At 38.3% G+C, this 19,368-nt stretch overlaps 1 protein-coding gene across 3 annotated transcripts in view; it reads right to left on the bottom strand.

The window, feature by feature from the left end:
- APLF (aprataxin and PNKP like factor) overlaps window positions 1–19,368 on the bottom strand; it is an 82,844-nt gene that overhangs the window by 19,843 nt on the left and 43,633 nt on the right. For all 3 annotated transcript variants that reach the window (XM_019440534.2, XM_019440528.2, XM_019440517.2), the window contains 2 exons: window positions 9,024–9,382; window positions 8,245–8,370 (listed from right to left, as the gene is read on the bottom strand). In XM_019440534.2, coding sequence (XP_019296079.1) covers window positions 8,245–8,370; window positions 9,024–9,382 — 485 coding nt within the window. The remainder of the gene's footprint in view (window positions 1–8,244; window positions 8,371–9,023; window positions 9,383–19,368) is intronic.

Genomic DNA, 19,368 nt, shown 5'->3' with positions numbered 1-19,368 from the left:
CCCAGGGGCCCCTATATCTTTTTTTAAACATCAACCTCTTATATAGGCTTTAGGAATCTTTATTTTTACTGTAGTATGCATTTAATATGGGATTCATACTGGTTTTTCTGTTTTACTCATGGGATAGAAATGGTTGAAAATGACATATACCTATATATGTACATTTTGGTGTTTTCATATTTGCTCTATCATGATAAAAACTTTGGCTGCAGACAACAATACTTAGAAATACAATACAATACCATATAACTTTAGGTAGCTGACATAATATTATAAGACTAATATTATTTAGTCTTATACACTAAGATTATTTAGTGTATTGTATGCAGTTGAATATCAGAAAGAGAAACTGACTTGCACACATTCAAGGAATTAGAAGGAAAAACTAGAAAGCAAAAAGAAAAAAAAAATCAAACTAGTATTTCACTTGAGAGACTGATTGTTTTCACTTGAGGATAACTCTTATCCTGTTTTGTGAAGGCAAATTTTCAAAGATTGAAAAGCAAACAAAGATGTTTCAGCTTGTAAATTTCATCTCCCAAATGTAGGCTTATCACAGCTCTACTTTCAGAAAACATACATATATAATTTTCTAAATGTAATAATTTCTGGCTGATTTTTGTGGGTTATTTTATGATCTGTGAGACTTCAATATTTTTCTTCTGTGGCTCTAGGAAAAAATCTAGCACGCATTTACATAAAAACTTGCTTTCAAGCAAACTAAATTAGAACATTTTATCATTCTGATACAGTAGGCTTCTATTCCAGCATTGTAAAAGTAAGGAGCCCTGAGACGGTGCCGCTCCTGCCTGAGGTATCACGTCAGCAAAACAACATTTAGATAATGCTCATGTCTCTATAAATGCTCTGCTTGACCACAAACACAATATATCCAGTCTGCCAATCCCCAAATGCCATACCAACTCTGTCTGGGCTCTATACTTATTTCCTTGTTTCTTCTTACCTCAAATAAGGTTGACTAAGTGGCCCCAGCCAATCAGATATTTTCAATTTTTCTCTTCCTTGTTCTTTATTCTTTATCCTCTAAAAGCTTCCCACCTTCCAACCCATTTTGCAGTTCTCTGAATGGAGACCATCTGCTTCATGAAGTGTTAAATAAAATTTGTTTGTATTACCTAATTGTCTTCTTTAATCATTTTTAATAGCACTAAATGGTATACAGCTTAATAATGATACACTCCTGAAAATCAAGACTGTTAAAGAGTAAATTGCAAAACTAAAGTGATGTTATATTATGATAAATGACATATTTACTACATCGTGTTTTTTGCCTAATAGTAATAATGTGACCAGAAAAAGTATATAAATATATACCATGCTTCAGTAACTAGGCGTGATCCAAAAAATTTTCGTTGATCCAACAAACTTACAATTTCTTCAAAGTACCTTATCTGGAGTTTTTTTTTTTTTCCAAGTCCAAAATAATACTTTGCCATTTGAATAAAACATAACCACTACTGGGGCTCCTGGGTGGCTCAACTGGTTAAGCGTTCGACTCTTGGTCTCAGCTCAGGTCTTGATCTCAGGGTTGTGAGTTCAAGTCAGGTGCTGGGTGTGGAGTCTACTTAAAACTTTAGAAAGCTATGCATTACAATGGTGGAGTCAGGCCATGCCAAGAGAAATGCTGGAGCAGAGGAGAGAAGAAAGAAACTTGGTTTTGATCTCACTGGCTTTGGAGTCTTAGGTAACTCACTTAACCTTTCTTAGTTCCCATTCCCTTATTTGTAAAATCGTAGTCAGAGTAAGCAATCAGATCTAACATTCTCCAAGAGTCTCTCTGTACTGTAATTAAAATTAACAAGGGAAAAAAAAAATCTTCAGATTTTATCTCTAAGTTAAATCAAGACACCAAGCAGCTCAACAGATGAAAAAAATACACCCTGTGAATATATAAATATATTTAGACATAGATCTGGAAGTTTCTATTAGCATATGTGGATCACTGGCATTGGAGTATTTTCTCTTGACTACTCTCTCCTCTGACCTCTCTTAAAGAGACCGATGACATGAAGGTAGCAATTTTTGACACTATTTTTGACAGTATTTGACATTTGATTATTCTTAAGAAGGTTTTGTATTTTATGTTCATTCTTCTCAAGAATAGGCACATTTGGATTTTGAGAAGGATATAGAACATCATCACAGGCCAATACTCTTAAGAAGTAGGAAAAAACTGACAAACTATAAAAATTATTTTTATGAGGGAACTGTGGGAACAATGAGAATTTTGGACTATTTAAATTCCACAGAGAAAAAACCCTTCCAAGGTTATCTGACAATCACTGGCTGTTTTATTCCCTAGAGGTCTTTACCAATTCTTAGTGTGGGCTGAATAATAAGATTTGAGTCACCTGGAGGCACTCTAGTTGAGAGAAGATAAACGAGTAGAGCTTTTCATGGCCTCACAGGGTTGTCATGACACCTTGAAAACTAAAAGAACCCCAAACACAAGGCTGATTCTTTCTTTAAAAAAAAAAAAAAAAAAAAAAAGAATCATTTATTCTTTAAATAATAAATAAACATTTATTTATTTTTTTTTTTTGAGAGACACAGAGAGACAGAGCACAAGCTGGGGAGGGGCAGAGAGAGAAGGAGACACAGAATCTGAAGCAGGCTCTGGGCTGTCAGCACAGAGCCTGACGCAGGGCTCGAACTCACAGAGTGTGAGATCATGATCTGAGCCAAAGTCGGACGCTTAACCGAAGGAGCCACCCAGGCGCCCCAAGGCTGATTCTTCCTAAGAAACATTTTCTAAGTTCCTGGGAAGTATGAGAGGTTTAAGGTCTGTGTCTGAAACTTCAAAAAGGCAGAATGAAATCTCTAATTCATGTTGTGCTTCACAGATAAAGTCCCACTAGGGAGAAGGGATTGGCAACAAACACATAACTAGTCTCCCCTCAAGAAACATGTCAGAATTTAGGATGCATGGGGTGGTGGTAGCCTAATTGGCTAAGCTCAAAATCTCCAAAGGGAAGTTTCAGAGCTGAGAAGACAGAAACCTGCTTTTCCATCAAAAGTCTAGAAAAGTTATGCCAAAGGAACAGGGACAAACCAAAGGCAGACTGAGTTTTATTAAAATATCAACCTAGGTATTACTTATCTAAATCTCTAACTGGACAGAGATGACTAGCTCCTACCCAAACAGAGGGGGGCCCTCACTGATGAAAGATAACATGCACAAAATGCAATATCTGCAATTATGAACTTTTTGGATAGGTTTATTAGCAGACTAGACACAAAAGAAGAGAGAATTACTAAACTCTAAGACAATCAATAGCAAATATCCAATCCGAAGCACAGAAGTGTAAAAAAAAAAAAAAGAATGGAAATAATAAAACAATGTATAAGAGACATATGGGGCATGCTTAATTAGAGTAGAAGAATGAGACAGGACAGAGAATGGGGCAGAGTAATATCTGAGAAACTAGGTAACAGCTAAGCAATCTCCTCAAACTAACGAAGACATCAACCTTCAAAAAAGTTCAGTGAACCCCAAATAAGATAAATGTAAAAAAAAAATCATATCTAGAAACACATTATTAAACTGTTGAAAGTAAAAGCAATGAAGGGAACCTGGGTGGCTCAGTCAGTAGAACATGTGACTCTTGATCAACTTTTAACAGAATCTATGGATGCAAGAGTCAATGGAACAACATCTTCAAAGTGCTGAAAGAAAACAGAACTGTCAAGTCAAATTCTACACCCAGTGAAGAGTCATCAATCAAACAATCAATCAATCAGGACATTTTCAGACCCATCAAAGCTGAAAGAATCTTCTTCCATAAGATTTTCACTAAAGAAATATGAAAAGAAGTTCCTACAACTAAGAAAATTGTCCCAGATAAAAGGATAAAACTTCAGAAATAAATGAAGGCTACCCAAAATGATAAATATGTCAATAAATGGAAGTGAATGCTAATGCTTAAAACTTAAGAAAATAATAGCAATGCCTTACAAGTTGACACATGTAGAGGTGGAAATATATGACAGCAATATTTTTTCAAAAAGGGCAAAAGAGAAAGTAAATGAATTTAAATTGACTCGTAGGATTACTGTTCTCTTTGGGAAGTGGTAAAAGAACCAACTGTATAGTAGACTGTAATAAGTCAATGATGCCTATTAAAATCAAATGTAAGTAATGAAGAAAGAAAAAAAGAATATATAACTAAAAAGTTAATGGAGGAAAAAAATGGAATGAAAAACACTTGATCAATCCAAAACAGGTCAGGAAAAGAATAAAGGAACAAGGAACATGTGGGACAAGTAGAAAACAAATAGTGAAATGATAAAATTAAACTTAAAAATATCTATAATTAGGGGCACCTGGATGGCTCAGTCAGTTAAGCGTCTGAGTCTTGATTTGGGCTCAGGTCATGATCTCACTGTTGTGTGACTGAGCCATGTGTTGGGCTCTGCCCTGGGTGAGGAGCCTGCTTGAGTCTCTGTCTCCCTCCCCCTCTGCCCCTCCTCTGTTTGCGTGTTCTCTCCCTCTCAACACACACACACACACACACACACACACACACACACACACACACACAGCAACTGTATTCAATGTAATTGGACAAGCAATCCACTGAAAAAGCAGACTGTCAGACTGGATTAAAAATAAAACCAGTGAGCCAATTATATGTCATTTGCAAGAGACAGGCTTTAAATATAAGGACAGAGGGGGGCACCTGGGTGGCTCAGTTGGTTAGGTGTCCGACTTTGGCTCAGGTCATGATCTCACAGTTCGTGAGTTCAAGCCCCGTGTTGGGCTCTGTGCTGACAGCTCAGAGCCTGGAGCCTGTTTCTGATTCTGTGTCTCCCTCTCTCTCTGCCCCTTCTCTGCACGTGCTCTGTCTCTCTCTGTCTCTCAAAAATAAATAAACATTAAAAATTTTTTAAAAAATAAAATAAAAAGTAAATAAACATAAGGACACATGTTGAAAGTAGAAGGATGACAAATGACATCACACAAACACTAAGCAATGAAAGCTGGAGTGGCTATATTATATTACACAAAATAGAAGTTCTACTTCTGGTAATGACAGAGGAGATCATATCAGACTAAACCTCCCGCAGGTAACAATTATACTCTGTTAAAAATATAAAAACAATAATCTTGGGGTGCCTGGGTGGTTTGGTTAATTAAGTGTCCAACTCTTAATTCAGTTCAGGTCATGATCTCAGGGTTCATGGGTTCGAGCCCCATGTCGGGTTCTGTGCTGACAGCATGGAGTCTGCTTGGAATTCTCTTTTTCCCCCTCTCTCTTCCTTTCCCTCACTTGCTCGTGCTCTCTCTCTTTCTGTCTCTCTCTCCAAAATTAAATAAATAACCTTAAAAAAAAACAAACAAACAAACCATAACCTTAAGCCAATGGAAAGCTACCAAAAGCAGAGGGGAGTCAATACATGGAAAAAGGGAGCAGCTTGAGTGAGTTTCCCATTTTTATGGCTTTTCCACTGAGGACAGACCACAGGTGGTACATTAATTAAAACTGACAGAATTAAGAGAAGAAGTAGACAAACCCACAATTACAGTGGAGATTCTCACATCCTTTTCTCAGTAACTGATAGAACAACTACAGAAAAAAATCAGCAAAGATAATAAATACATGAACAACACTATAACTACCTGTCCAAATTGACACTTACAGAACCTTATTCCCCCAAATCACAGCATATATAAGTGCACATAATATGTTCAACAAAAACAGACCATATGCTGAGCCAAAACCAAATTTCAATACATTATAAATTCTAAAAAATGTATGACCACAACAAAACTAAATTATAAATGAATAATAATAGTATATCAAGAGCAACCCCTAAACATTTGTAAGTATTAGACAAAGGAGACTTTATAGCAAGAAGCATTTTAGAGACTAAGAGGGACATGATATTCATAGGACCAGGCAACTTTTACAATTTTTAGAACTGATATCTGATCAAGTCTCTAGCTCTAAATACCAATTATTAGGAAATACAGGAAAACATAATAAATGACAATTTGGTAATGCAGTCAGCAAAATCCAGACAATCAGACACTCCTAAGAAAAAATGGTTAGCTTTCTTCAACAAATACATTCAAGGAAAAAAAAGGAAGAGGAACGTATTGATTAAATAACTTAAGAAACACGGCTGCCTTTCGCCATATATGGACCTTAACTAGCTCCTAAATCAAAGAAGAAAAAAAGAGAGAGAGAGAGAGAGAGAGAGAGAGAGACAGACTATAAGAGAACTGGGATACCTGATAGGATCTAAATGATATTTATTTAATAATGGTGTTGTAGTACATTTTTATAAAGTCTTTATCTTTTAGTGATATACCCTAAGATACCTATGAATAAAATGGGATGAAAAGATACAACATCAAGGATTAACTTCAAAATAATCTAGGGGTAGGGATAGCAGGTGGAGGAGAGGGAAGTATAGAGGCAACAATATTGGCGAATACTTGAAAATAAATTATGGCTTCATTGGAACTTGTTCTACATTTCCCCCACTTATGGATATGAATAAAATTCTATATTACAAAAGTTCCCTAAAATATTCCCTAAAGTTCCCTAAAAAGGAAAAGGAATATCACCATGGCACCATGAGCTGTGAAAGGTATTTTATTCTAAAGATAGACAGATAGATAGTCAGACAGACAGACACACATTTCTTCTACAAGTCATCTCACTCAACATTGTTTCATCAGTACTTGGCATTTAATGATTCTTTGGGAAATATCTGTTGAATGAATAAAAGGGAGCAAGGAATTAGTTACTTCAAGGGTGTGTGTGTGTGTCTGTGTGTGCATGTATGCACATGTGTGTACATGCTTGTGTGAAATTTCCCTAATTAATAATGATACTGAGTACTTTTTCATAAGTTTATTCACTATTTGGATTTCCTTTTGGACAAAAAGCCTGTACATGTCACTAAGAGAAAAACAGTAGCAATTGGTTAAGTCCTCTTTCTGTACTCTGGATATACACCAACTATCAATTATGTGGTTGCAATTTTTTTTTTCTCATTTTGTAGCTTATCTTCACTTAATAGTGTCTACTGATGTATAAAAAAAAATCTTAATTTTAATGTAGTCAAATAATTAAATGTCTTCCATTTTAGTTATTGCTTTTTTATCTTGTTCTAGAAAACAATTCCTAGTCTGGGACTATGAAATAATGTTCTTACACATATCTTTAAAGCTTTATTGTTTTTTTCTTTCATGTTTTAGTTCTATGATCCATCTGGAATCCAGTTTTTGACTATGGTGTGAATTAGGATTCCAATTTTCTCTCTCTAAATAGATACCCTTATCGCAATAAAATTAATTTTAAACTGTCATACTTTTATCAATGCCTGCAATGCCCCTCTTCATAAATATGTCACCTGCATATGCAGAGGTCTGCAAGATGTTCTGCTGGAATGAAACAAAGCAATTTTCAAATAATAAGGCATAAGCTTTCTGATTTTTCTTTCTAGCCTCAGAGGATTATCCTGCATTCCAACTGAAAACCACAATCATAGAAACAGTAACAACTTCAAATAGAACTGCAGGTTCTGTAAACTGTTCCAAATTTATCTAAGAAAGATAGCTGTTTGGAATTAAAGCTCTCTAAGATTGGAATCACTACTACTTTCTTTGGTAGTTTGATTTATTTCTAGTTCATTCATTCATTAAACAAAGTTGCAGACACAAGGATAAAATAGTCCTTGCTGTTGAGAAACTTATTGTCTGGAGGAGATGCCATTCCAGTAAAGAAACAAATGCAATCTCATAAGGTAAATTCTACTGTGCATGACACAGACAGGCAAAAGATGCTATGAAAGGAAAGAGAAGAAGGCACTCTTCTATGAGGATCGAGTTTCCTGTGTTGGCAAGAATGGTGGAGTAGCAGGAGTTGAGGAAGGCAGAGATAACATCCTGAATTGATTTATGTCACACTAAGGAGTCTGGATAGAGTGTACAATGGGGTAGCATCGACAGCTTTTCAAATACCTGATTTGCGTTTTGGAAAGTTAGAAATGAGGAACAAATTCAGGCACTTACTAGGTTAATAACTTCAACAATTTATGTTTATCTAAAAGAAACATTATAATCCTACTTTTGAACAAAATGAAAAGCTGCTATCTATGGACGTTTAAAGAGTAAAAGGCTTGAAGTGAGAAGTTGCCTGCAATTGCTTCTGAACATAGAACAGAGATTAAGGAGAAAAGGAATACAGCTAACATTTCAAGTGTACATACCTATAGCAAGATGCTCCATAGGGACATTCAGGCCGCTCATCAGCCTCATCTTGACACGTGACTTGTATGCCTCCATAATCACTATCTCCAGGGTGACTGAAGTGTTGAAAATGGACAGGATTCTTCCTAGGAGGGTGGCAAATATACAGAAAAAATAATTAATAGGGTGTACTAGAGTTCTAGATATACTACAAAAAATAATTTGTAAGATATGGCAGGAAACCAAGCAATACACATCTAATTATTCCAGAAATTGAATCAATGAGCTACATTGTTAAAAACAAAACTCATGACATCTACTCGGTACAGAGCTCTCCTGGTCCCAAAACAAAGTATCATGGTGATTCACAAACACAAGTAGAAAAATATAAAGAAAAAAGCACCAGCAGAATGCCTTAAACACAACTTACAATTCTCTTGATAGTTACATTATATACTACAACTGTTTATGAAGTCATCTTTCTAATATCTAAATAAGACATTACATAAGCAAGTGTTTAGGTCTGGGTGATTAAATTCTCAAGTCTGGACTGCCTAGTTGATGTCCTTGCATTAATCAGCATGTCTACATAGGAAACATTTAATTCCCTCACAGTATCTTGAAAGTCTCTAGCAGGATTTGCAGGAATGAATACTGAGACAGTGCAAACCAGTAGAAACATGATAAAGCTCCTAACCTTTAGGCCAATGTATTTTATTAGGCTTTTAACACACATGTACCACATAGCTACATGCTATGGAAACAACAGAATTTCGTGCTACCTGTAATTTCATTTTACCTGTAGCAGTTTGCCCCATACATACAGGATGTCCTCTTGATCTTGTTTTCTTCAGAACCTTGTGGAACTGAATCAGTTGCCTTTGCATGCAAAGTTTCAGGATTGGAGAGATCAGAACTGGACTCAGGAGGAGATCCTTGAGACTCCTCGTGGAAGGACTTGTCCTGGGCAGTCAAGTAACCCTCAGAACTTGCCTTCTTTATCTTGCCTTCTTTATCTCGTGTTCCTTTCATAATAATCTTATGTTCAGGAACCTCACCACGTTCCTCTATTGGGATTTCACTTCTTTGTGTATTAGCCTTCTTATTATTTACTTCTGCATTATTTAATATGATTGCAGAAGATGACTGCGGCATTTCCTACAAGGTAAATCAGAAAGAAGATACTAGAAATAAATGAAACGTACTTTAAAAGAAATATGTAAACTTAATAAAAGGCATGAAATTGCAAGATTCATTCAATATTATATTTTTTAAACTTCAAGATTCACATTTTAAAATTATTTAAAATGCTGTTTTCCATGTCTCTAATTTGGTAGCTTTAAAACAATCTACAGTTATTAGAAAAGGAATATACAGCTGTATCAAACCTTTACAATTATGTCAAACATTCACTGAAAAATAACCAGAAAAATACAAATGAAACATAAGAAAATACAACTTTGCTTCCAATTGAACATAATCTTTCCCCCCAAAACTACTAGTCTTTTAAATTCCCCATTCAATAATGTGTCATGCTCTTAACTTGAACTGTCTTTATAATTTCTAAGTTATTGCAATACTTTATTTCTGCCCTCTAAATATAATCATGACTTTTTTCCTTTAGCTAAAATAAAACTGCTCCTCCCTCACAGAAAAATTGGTATGAAGGTGTGTCATGAAAGACTCAGAAAATAAATATGACTCCCTTGAAGTGGTCTGAACAAAAGTTTCAGTTTAACCAAAGGGTGTTTTGAACCAAGTAAATATTCTCATTAGCACTGCAGAACCTTTTTAATCTGTACTTACCACCAGGAACATTAAACCTAGTCATATCCTATTAAAAACAACTTTTTAATTACTTATACATCCTGTGGAGTGGAAACATTGTCAGATAAACTTCGGTCTTGCTGGTAACCACTTCTAGGATGTGATGACAACATAACAGGTATATATGAAGGTTCACACCAATTTATAACCAAGGACTCATGTATGCTGGCCTGCCATCTGGAGAAAGCTGGTTTTAATATTACTTAATAGCCAATGGCTCAAATTTCCTGAGAAGATACTAATTAGCATGACTTTTTTGGGACTAATTACTTAAATGTTTTGATAGTCTTTTCTTTTTTAAGAAACATAGTATGTAACTTTAAAATGCAATCCAAACTGACTAAAGACCTTGCAAAAGGAACCTAGTTCTTATGTTTCTTGTATAATAATAAACAACCCATGGGAAAGGCAATTGTTTGGGTACCTTTTGGAGCTGACCCTCAGCTGGTGGCATTCATGCCACACCTGTCTATAACACACACTCTTTTCTCCCAAGCTGCTCAGTTACAACCCAATCTCCTCTCCCTCCAGTACAGGACCAACTGACAAATGCCAGAGACTAGAACTCTGGGGTGGGAATGGGGCAATCCTGCCCCACCTCCCCACTTGGCAGTTCCCCACTGGGTCAACTCACCAATTTTCTTTCTCCCCGTTTAAGTAGAAGCAGGGCAGGTTAGCAGATGTTCAATAAAATGCCAGTCTCTTATTCCCTGTTGGCATCTCTAAATTCCACAATGAATTCTCCTGCACTTTGGGTTTTCAAAAGAGAGAACATAACGTCTCCCTACAAACACAGCACTCCCTAAATCTTAAAATTTTCTGGCCTCTCAGTTCTGTTTGTATAAAGCCTGGGGGTTGGGTAGTGGACACTTCTCAAATCTTTCAATAAGCTTCACAAGGAAAGGCCTGGCTACCACTGCTGGGGGCTCCTTTCAAACATGAGATACCTACACTTAGTACTTTTGTCCCCAGCTCTGGGCCTCAGCAGCAGTTCTCAGATGATAGAGGGGAAAAAATCCCACTCAACATCCTGTCAGTCATGATAGGGAAAAAAAAGGACACAACTGGGGAAGTAGTTAAATAAATTAGAATCCATTTTTACCATGAAACACTGTGCAGAGGTGGAAAATGAATAGATCTCTCTATATATGTATCTAAGGATTTTTAAATTAAAAATTAAATATATGTACACACACACACACACACACACACATATATATATATATATATATATATATATATATATGTTATGATTCCATTTAGCTTTAAAAAAAAAACCCTATATACCTATGTGTATACTTACTTGTACAAATCCAAATAAAAGGTTTAGAAGGATACAAACCAAAATATTAGTAAGGCCAATGGGACTGAAGGATAAGGCAAATCAAGATTTTCACTTTATACTCCACATGCTCTGACATTCTATTTTTTGACAATAGCATGTATTTTTTGCCATTTAAAAAATAAAAAACAAACCAAAGAAAATGAAATATAAGATATGAAATGTTTAACATTATTTCAACTGTCCCCACTGTTTCTTAAATCTTCACAAAGAATAAGTTTAACATGATAATTTATTCTAAAAGAAAAAGGAGTGATAAAGACACAGATATCAATACTATGGATCAGGTGTTCTCAAATATATTTGAAGAGGCACAAAAGCTGGAATTCATAATGTTCTTTATGGAACTTCATGAAATATTGATACTCAGTAGACTTTTGGCATTCAAGAATTTAACATTCATGATTTCAATTATTTATAAATGATCCCCAAAATCCATTACATGCAGTAATTTGTAAGTTTGCTGAGACACAAATTCAACCTGTGCCAGTTACAGAGCTCAGGAGCCAGAGTCACTGAACTGGCGGGGGAGGGGATAGGAAAGATGGAAGGTACTCTGTACTTGGAAGACGCAGAAGAAAGGCAGAGAGGTCCATGTGTTATAAGAACCCACACTGCTTATTTCTTAGATTTGATGAAAATATGAAGAATGAAATGTGGGAGGCTGAAGATTCATGATAGAGAACCCAGGTTCCCTTTGCTATAAAAATATACGCTAGAGGCCTCAGGGATCAAGGAGCATGGAGTTAGTGTAAGGTGATCTTGGACTGGGAGGTGGTTGGAATGTACTATTAAGGCTATTAAAATAGTCTTGTTAATCCAGCATGCCCTCCCTTGCCCCTAAACCATCTGAAGTTTTAACGTACCAGAAGAGACAGGTTAAAGAACTTCTTACCAATTCAAGTTCATTGAGGTAATTTGCTACCCTTGGAAAGAATGTCTGTATTAAGCTGCCTTAAAAGTCCTGCATTAGTCTTATTAGCACCCACATACTAAGGATTCAAAAATCCCAGCCTCCAGCGGCACCTGGGTGGCTCAATCGGTTAAGCATCTAACTCTTTATTTCAGCTCAGGTTATGATCTCACACTTCATGAGTTTGAGTGCTACATTGGGCTCTGTGCTGACAGTGCAGAGCCTGCTTGGGATTCTCTCTTTCTCTTTCTCTTTCTCTCTCTCTCTCTCCCCCTCCGCCCTCCCCCCCCCCCACCCCCGCTCCTCCCCTGCTCATTATGTGTCTCAAAAAAAAAAAAAAAAAAAAAAAGTCCCAATCTCCAGTCCCAAATTCATTCTTGAACTTCAAACTTATACTCAACCACTAGCTAGACATTGCTTCCTCAATATCCTTCCTACATACTTTGAACTCAAAATGTCAAAACTGAAATCCTTCCCTGAATTCTGTACCCAAGATTCTGCCAACAAGACTTCTCCATCTATTCTAGCCAGAAACTTGGAAGTCTGTCTTTCACTCCTTTCCCTCACTCTGCCCAGATCCAAGCAACAAGTCCTGCAGTTTTGTTTCTTAAAGATTTCTCTAACCCAACGACTTTGTGTCATCCTTAATGCTACTAACCTCGGTCACATTCTCTTAATTTCTTGACTGAGATGTCCTGATCTCCTCCCTCATCCCCCTGTCTTTTATTTTGTTCTCTTTCCATCTCTCCTCTAAAGAGCTGCCAGGATTATCTTCGTGGCCAAAAACATTTCAAGGTCTTCCCTCTGCAACTGGTCCCCACTGCCAGCTCCAACCTCATCTCACATTGTTGCCCAGCTTTACACTGAGAATTCTAAGAACAACAGTTCCCAGCATACTATTTGTACCCTCTTTGCTCCTGTACCTGCTACCCATCTACTTGGATGGAGTCCTACCTCTACCTCTTCTGCACCTGGTTCATGCCTACTCCTCTTCTGTTAAGATTCAACTCAGATCACTTATGCGAGGATCCCTTCCCTAGAAGTTGGCTTAGGCAGTCCACAAGGCCCCCAGAAAAATCAATGTGGTGTCACGTTATTTCATGATTTTGAAGTATGTCCCCCACAAGACTATGAACTATTTATCAGCTATCTTACTCACTTTTTATCCTACATTCCTTGCATATAACAGAAAGACTGCTGGTGTAATGATTATTAGAAAGGTCTTTGAAGTAAAAAATCATATTTTGATTATCAGTTTAGCCATTTCTTAACTTTTGAATATGAACAAGTTGATTTAAATTCTCAGAGTCTTGGAGCACGTGAGTGGCTCAGTCAGTTGAGTGTCCAACTTCAGCTCAGGTCATGATCTCGCGGTTCAGGAGTTCGAGCCCCATGTTGGGCTCCGCGCTGACAGCTCAGAACCTGGAGCCTGCTTTGGATTCTGTGTCTCCGTCTCTCTCTGCCCCTCCCCTGCTCACACTCAGTCTCTCTCAAAAATAAATAAAAACATTAAAAAAATACAGTAAAATAAACTCTCAGAGTTTCAGGTCTCTTGATCTCTATACTGGGCATATTATCAATCAACTTTCCAGGATTTTCTAAAAATTAAATGAAATAAGTATATCTTAATGGTGGGTCTAGCCCATAATTAGGGCCCAATAAATGCTTGTGTGTATGTGTGTGTGTAAGTTGTTTTTATCAATGCCATTATCAATGCCATTATATTACCACTATTTGTTTAATGAATGCTTACTGAATAAATGAATGAATAAAAAGATGTTTCTGTGGGGCTCATCAGAGCCATGCCATAAATGGCATTATATGGCTAGTCAGAAGCAAAGGATGTAGGATTCTTTGATGTACTAAACCAGTATCAAGGAGCTCTGGGGCATATAGCCTTACTTAAGAGATGGCTGCACAATAAGAGTTACATTCTTCATCTCCCCTGCTATTTTCGTAAAGAAATAGGAGTAAGACTCCACAGCAGGCATCTGTATACAGAGAAATGAAATACCTAACAGCCAGCATACTCACGTCAGCAATTCTTAGCACAGGGGAAGCTGCATATACATACAGAACAGGCAGTGAAACCAGAAATGGCTCTCACTGCCAAAGCCTCCACCTCCATATATTCCTATACTCTAAATGCTCTGTTTCCAAGTCTGCTTCCAAATAACACAGATATAACAGAACTCTCTCCTTAGTGCTGATTTTTACCTCCTCCGTGAGACAGACTTTCATTTCAGTCTATTAGACAGCTTTCAGAGATATGCTACCACTGCCTCACTGCAAGCAGCTACTCCTTTCCCTCCCCCAACTGTCAAACCTACTCCTCTGTTGTGTTGAGAACATTTTCAATACCTTCTCCTCGATATGCCGTTAAGTCACTGGTTCTGTTAGTTCTCTCTCCAAAATGTGTCTCCTATCCCTCACTCCTTTCTGGTCCCAATGCCACCATTCTAGCTCAGGCCTTCATTCCCTATGGCCTCCCATGGCAGATTCTTAGGAGGTTCCCACCTCCATCTTACATACCATTGCTATAGCCATCTTCCTGACCATCTTACTCTCCTTCTCAAAGTCTCTGAGGCCATACGATACAGTCCTGATTTCTATTCAGTCTGGTGTCAAGCGCCATCCTGATTTGTTCCCCAGTCTACTGCAGTGGCTTCCTCCCCTTATCCTGCCCACCCACATCCACACACACGTCCATGCAAGCATGCAGGTGACACTCCAGTGTACATGTACACTAACGGGCCGCACACGCTTCCCTCCCTCCGTGCCTCTGCTCACACTGTGCCGTTCACTGACACTTCTTGCTGTCATGCCCACTTGCTAGCATGCCAGCCATCTTTCAACACCTAATACAAAATCTACTTCAAAGAGATTAAATAAGCATCTTTCTCCTCCCCCCAAACATACACCTCCCCCCAAACAAACTATAATATAAGCAGCCAAGCCAACGTATCTAATGTGCTCAAGACAAATGAAGATAGTTTCCAAATACCACCCCACCCCCCCCAACCAGCTTTCAAGAATAAACAACCTATTTTTGGTAATGCCTTAAAGACTTTATTGAATACTTGGACCTTTTGATATTCTGGATGACTTTTTTAAAAAATTCTTTCTGAATAACCCTGACTGCAGTCTTCAAGTTGGCAGGAAAAATGATACATCCAAACTACCAATAGGCCTACATTACACTCTATGATCAGTTGTTCAGATTCACACTTTCTGAGATAAACACTTGTCAAATTGTTGGTTTTGCCAAATAAATCACTAAAGCATCCTGATAGGGCAGAATAGCCTTTATCTTCAGGATGCTCTAAATTGGGTATTTTTGTTCTCTTTATATCTCTTTAATATCTTACCGCCTGAATGGACTTCTGGGATGCTCAGGGTTAACTGGCGAAGACTCCCACTATGACTTAGGAACTTGTGACCCCTGTAGCTAGACTGAGAGGTCAATATCATTCCACCTGCTGTATCACCTATTACTATCAGTCCCAAGGCTCAATAAGGGCATATTACTAGAAGTACTCAAAGATTTAAATGTGAAAGTTAGATTTGGGTCAGACAAATATGGTTGGGGGGGGTGGAAATGGAGGTAAGATTACATTATTGTAAATTGTTAGCTTAATATGCCACATTCTACGATGTCTAGTCAAGCCTATCAAACAGAAAAGGAGATGGGATTCAATGTGGGAGCCCTAACTCAGATTAAAAGGAATAGACAGCAGTTGGGTGGAGTACGCTCAGACCTCTTGGTCTTTCTGGAACTCATGTGAAACAGCAGTCAGTAGAGCAAGGTGCAGACTGAGGAGTCTGGCTCTAGGCCAAAACTCTATATGTGATCTTTCAAGTGCAAGTTTAGACAATCACAAGGCTTTGACTGGCAGGCCTCATGGGGGAAGCTGCCCTCCCCACATCAGACATGGTACACAGCCAGTATGCTACAGTTTCCTGGAAGGAGCTGTAAGCAGGGACTCAAGCCGTGCTGGACCAGCCATACTTATGGGACATTCCTTGCCCAGGTGCCTCCATCCAGAGGTCTCTTTGGAGAGGTGTGTGGGGGAAGGGGGTGATTGGCTAAGGCCCTTCTCTGGGATCTCCACTGAGATCTCCCTATGGGGGGCCTTGGCTGAGGCACAGGCACTTTTCTCTACTTTGACTCTGTACCTTTCCACTCCTAGCTCTTCCTCTTCTTCCTGCTGGTCTAGAAAGAGGCAGAAGCCTCTGGTTCAGGGCTCCTCAGCAGTTAGAAGATTCTCCATACCTTCTTCTACCTGACCCTTGCCAAGTGCCATTCCTTGGGACAAAATGGAACACTGGGAAGCTGACAACTCATTTCCCCCTTTGCTTGCATCGTCGCACTAAGTGAAGAAAGGCTTGAGTCACTTTCAGTTCAGCTCTTTGTCCTAATTGACCACCTTGACACCTGACTGCTCAATAGAGGCCAAGTCAAAACAAGAGAATCCCCTCTAGATACACTGAAATTCTGAAAGCCCTTTCTTCCTCACATCTGCTCTTTCACCTTATGGTATAACCCAAGTGTTCCCAACTGTTCCAAATCTCATTTGTTAGGCTGATCTCGACCAACTTAAAAACTACCAGTTTTCCTCCTCTGAATTTATCCAGATCTAACTATAGTATCCCCCCCGCAAAAAAAATACAATGCCTAGTATTTATTTCTTTATCAACCCCCTTTCCTCCATCTGTCTGATAATGAGTGCATATATGACTCAGAAAGGGGTAATTAAACTACTTCATTCTCCCCAACCACTATGAAGGACCTAAGTGGAGATTTCATGATCCAAGTCCCTAGAACTTAACATAGAAGAAACCACAGAGAAACTCTCATTTTTCCTCTTCAGCTGAACAACTAGACGACACGAGCCTGGAGCTACAAGTGACCATGTCGTACTCCAGGTGAAACAAGCCTGCTGACAACAGTGAAGAACGATTCAAGAGGTAAAGGTGGGAAAACCACAGACCAACATGATTGTGATCAAGCCCCTTGTCCCAGCTGGTCTTTATGATCCATAGTTCTTGGTATTTTCCTTTCCATTCTGGAAACTGAGTTATTCCTCATCTTTGTGTGACAGTCATCAAAGATGACTGCCAACAATTCCTTCCATCCTTTTATCCATTAAGCAGAGGAGTCCTTATCCCCTCCCCTTGAATCTAGGCTGGTGGTAACTTGCTCTGACCAAAATAATGCAGCAGAAATGATACTGCACCAGTTCCAAATGTAGGCCTTAAGAGAAGGATGCTTCTACTTTCACTCCCTTGGAAACCAGCCGTCAGGTAAAGATGCTCAGCCTAGATTACTTAATCATTAAGTGGAGAAAGGGAGGCCCAGCCAGCAGCCAGTCATTCAGTCAACCATTGTGGAAGCACTATTCATGCAAGCAGAGCCATTTTGGATGTTCCAGCCGCTGCTAAGTTCCCAGCTGAAAGCAGCCCAGCTCAACACCAAAAAGGTGTCACAAAAGAATTGCCTAGTTGAGCCCAACCAACCCACAGAATTATCAGAAATAATAAAACACTGTTAAGTCACTAAATATTAGGGTAGCTTGCTTACCAGGAACAGACAATTAACACGCTTTATAATACTATTTGCTTAAGTTGTTTCAGTTAGGCTTCCTTCTGTTTTTTGTAACACAGCCCTAATTAGATTATGTAAATCATGTAGATTATTTCTTTAACGTTAGTAGATTCAAGCACCCTCATGTTCACTCCCAAATTGGACAATTACATAACCCGTAAGGAGCTGCAGAAAGATGTAAGAGAATTAATGAGAAATATGGACAATTTCAGAGCAATTATCTTCATGACCAGACATTGAGTCACAAAGCCTGTAGACAGTCTAATTTGTGTGGTAGAGAAATCCATTATACCCCAAATGGAAAGACTTACATTTGAGTCCCGAGATCTCTAGCAATATGACCTTGGTCCACAGTTTCCTCTAAGGTGTTGAATGATGGTACATCAGTAGCTCTCACCTTTCAGTGCCATTAAAATTGTGGGAGTTTATTTACAATAATACTGTTGCACAGGCCCTGCAGATCAACTGAATCAGAATCTCAGGAATAGGGCCCAAGAGGGTGAAGGTGATTTCTGTCCCTTCTTTCCACTTCCTTTCTCACCAATTCTCCCCAAGAGAATGTGATCCTTTCTAAGTAAATTGACCTACGTCTACTCTATAGTCCTGGCCAAACCATTCTTAGTCTCTTGTAACTGGTAATCTCCTGCCATTAGACTAACTAGGTGGGCCCAGACTCTTGTTTTCTCTCACTTTTAACTTTTTCCCTCCCCTGCTCCACGCTATAGAAACCCCTCAGGAGCAGCTGCCAACCAGTGTTAAAACTGAAAGTGGACAGGGACAGAGCATGGAGTTTGGAAAGGCTCTGCTTGGCTTTTTAGTCTAAGTCACTTTTTCTGGCCCCACTTTACCAGAGAGCCCTGCGTAAAGTGTTATGAAAAGGTTATGGAAAATTGAGGCTTATTTCTCCTGTACTAGGGGAGATGAAGCTCCCTCAGAAACCCTAAGGAAGGAGAAGTAACGCTCCAGCATTCCTGGGACCTGGCTCCCCAGCAACAGTTAACACGCCTTATAATACCACCTGCTTAAGTTGTTTCAAGTAGGCTTCCTTCTGTTTATAACAGAGCCCTAATTAGATTATGTGAATTAGGTAGATTATTTCTTTAAAGTTAGATTCAAGCACCCTCATGTTCACTCCCAAAATGGACAATTATATAACCCGTAAGGAGCTGCAGGAAGATGTAAGAACTAATGAGAAATATGGACAATTTCAGAGCAATTATCTTCATGACCAGACATTATTAGAGTCACAAAACTCGCAGACAGTCTAATTTGTGTGTCTTCAAAATCTCACAAATACCTCAAATATCTCGGATCTGTTTACTGCTTGCTACTCTCTGCAATCTATCAATTAAGAAAGTGTTCTTAAGTTTTACTTGTAATTACCAAGCTTGGGTAATGGGTTGGGATAAACATAGCAAAATATGTATACTACAAATTTTCTTCTGAAAAAAGTAATT

This window comes from Panthera pardus, unplaced genomic scaffold, assembly GCF_024362965.1.
Source record: "Panthera pardus isolate Hobbes unplaced genomic scaffold, ASM2436296v1 HiC_scaffold_25, whole genome shotgun sequence".
Taxonomy (NCBI): domain Eukaryota; kingdom Metazoa; phylum Chordata; class Mammalia; order Carnivora; family Felidae; genus Panthera; species Panthera pardus.
Note: the sequence above shows the minus strand (reverse complement) of the source record. Positions and strands in the feature narration are given on the sequence as shown.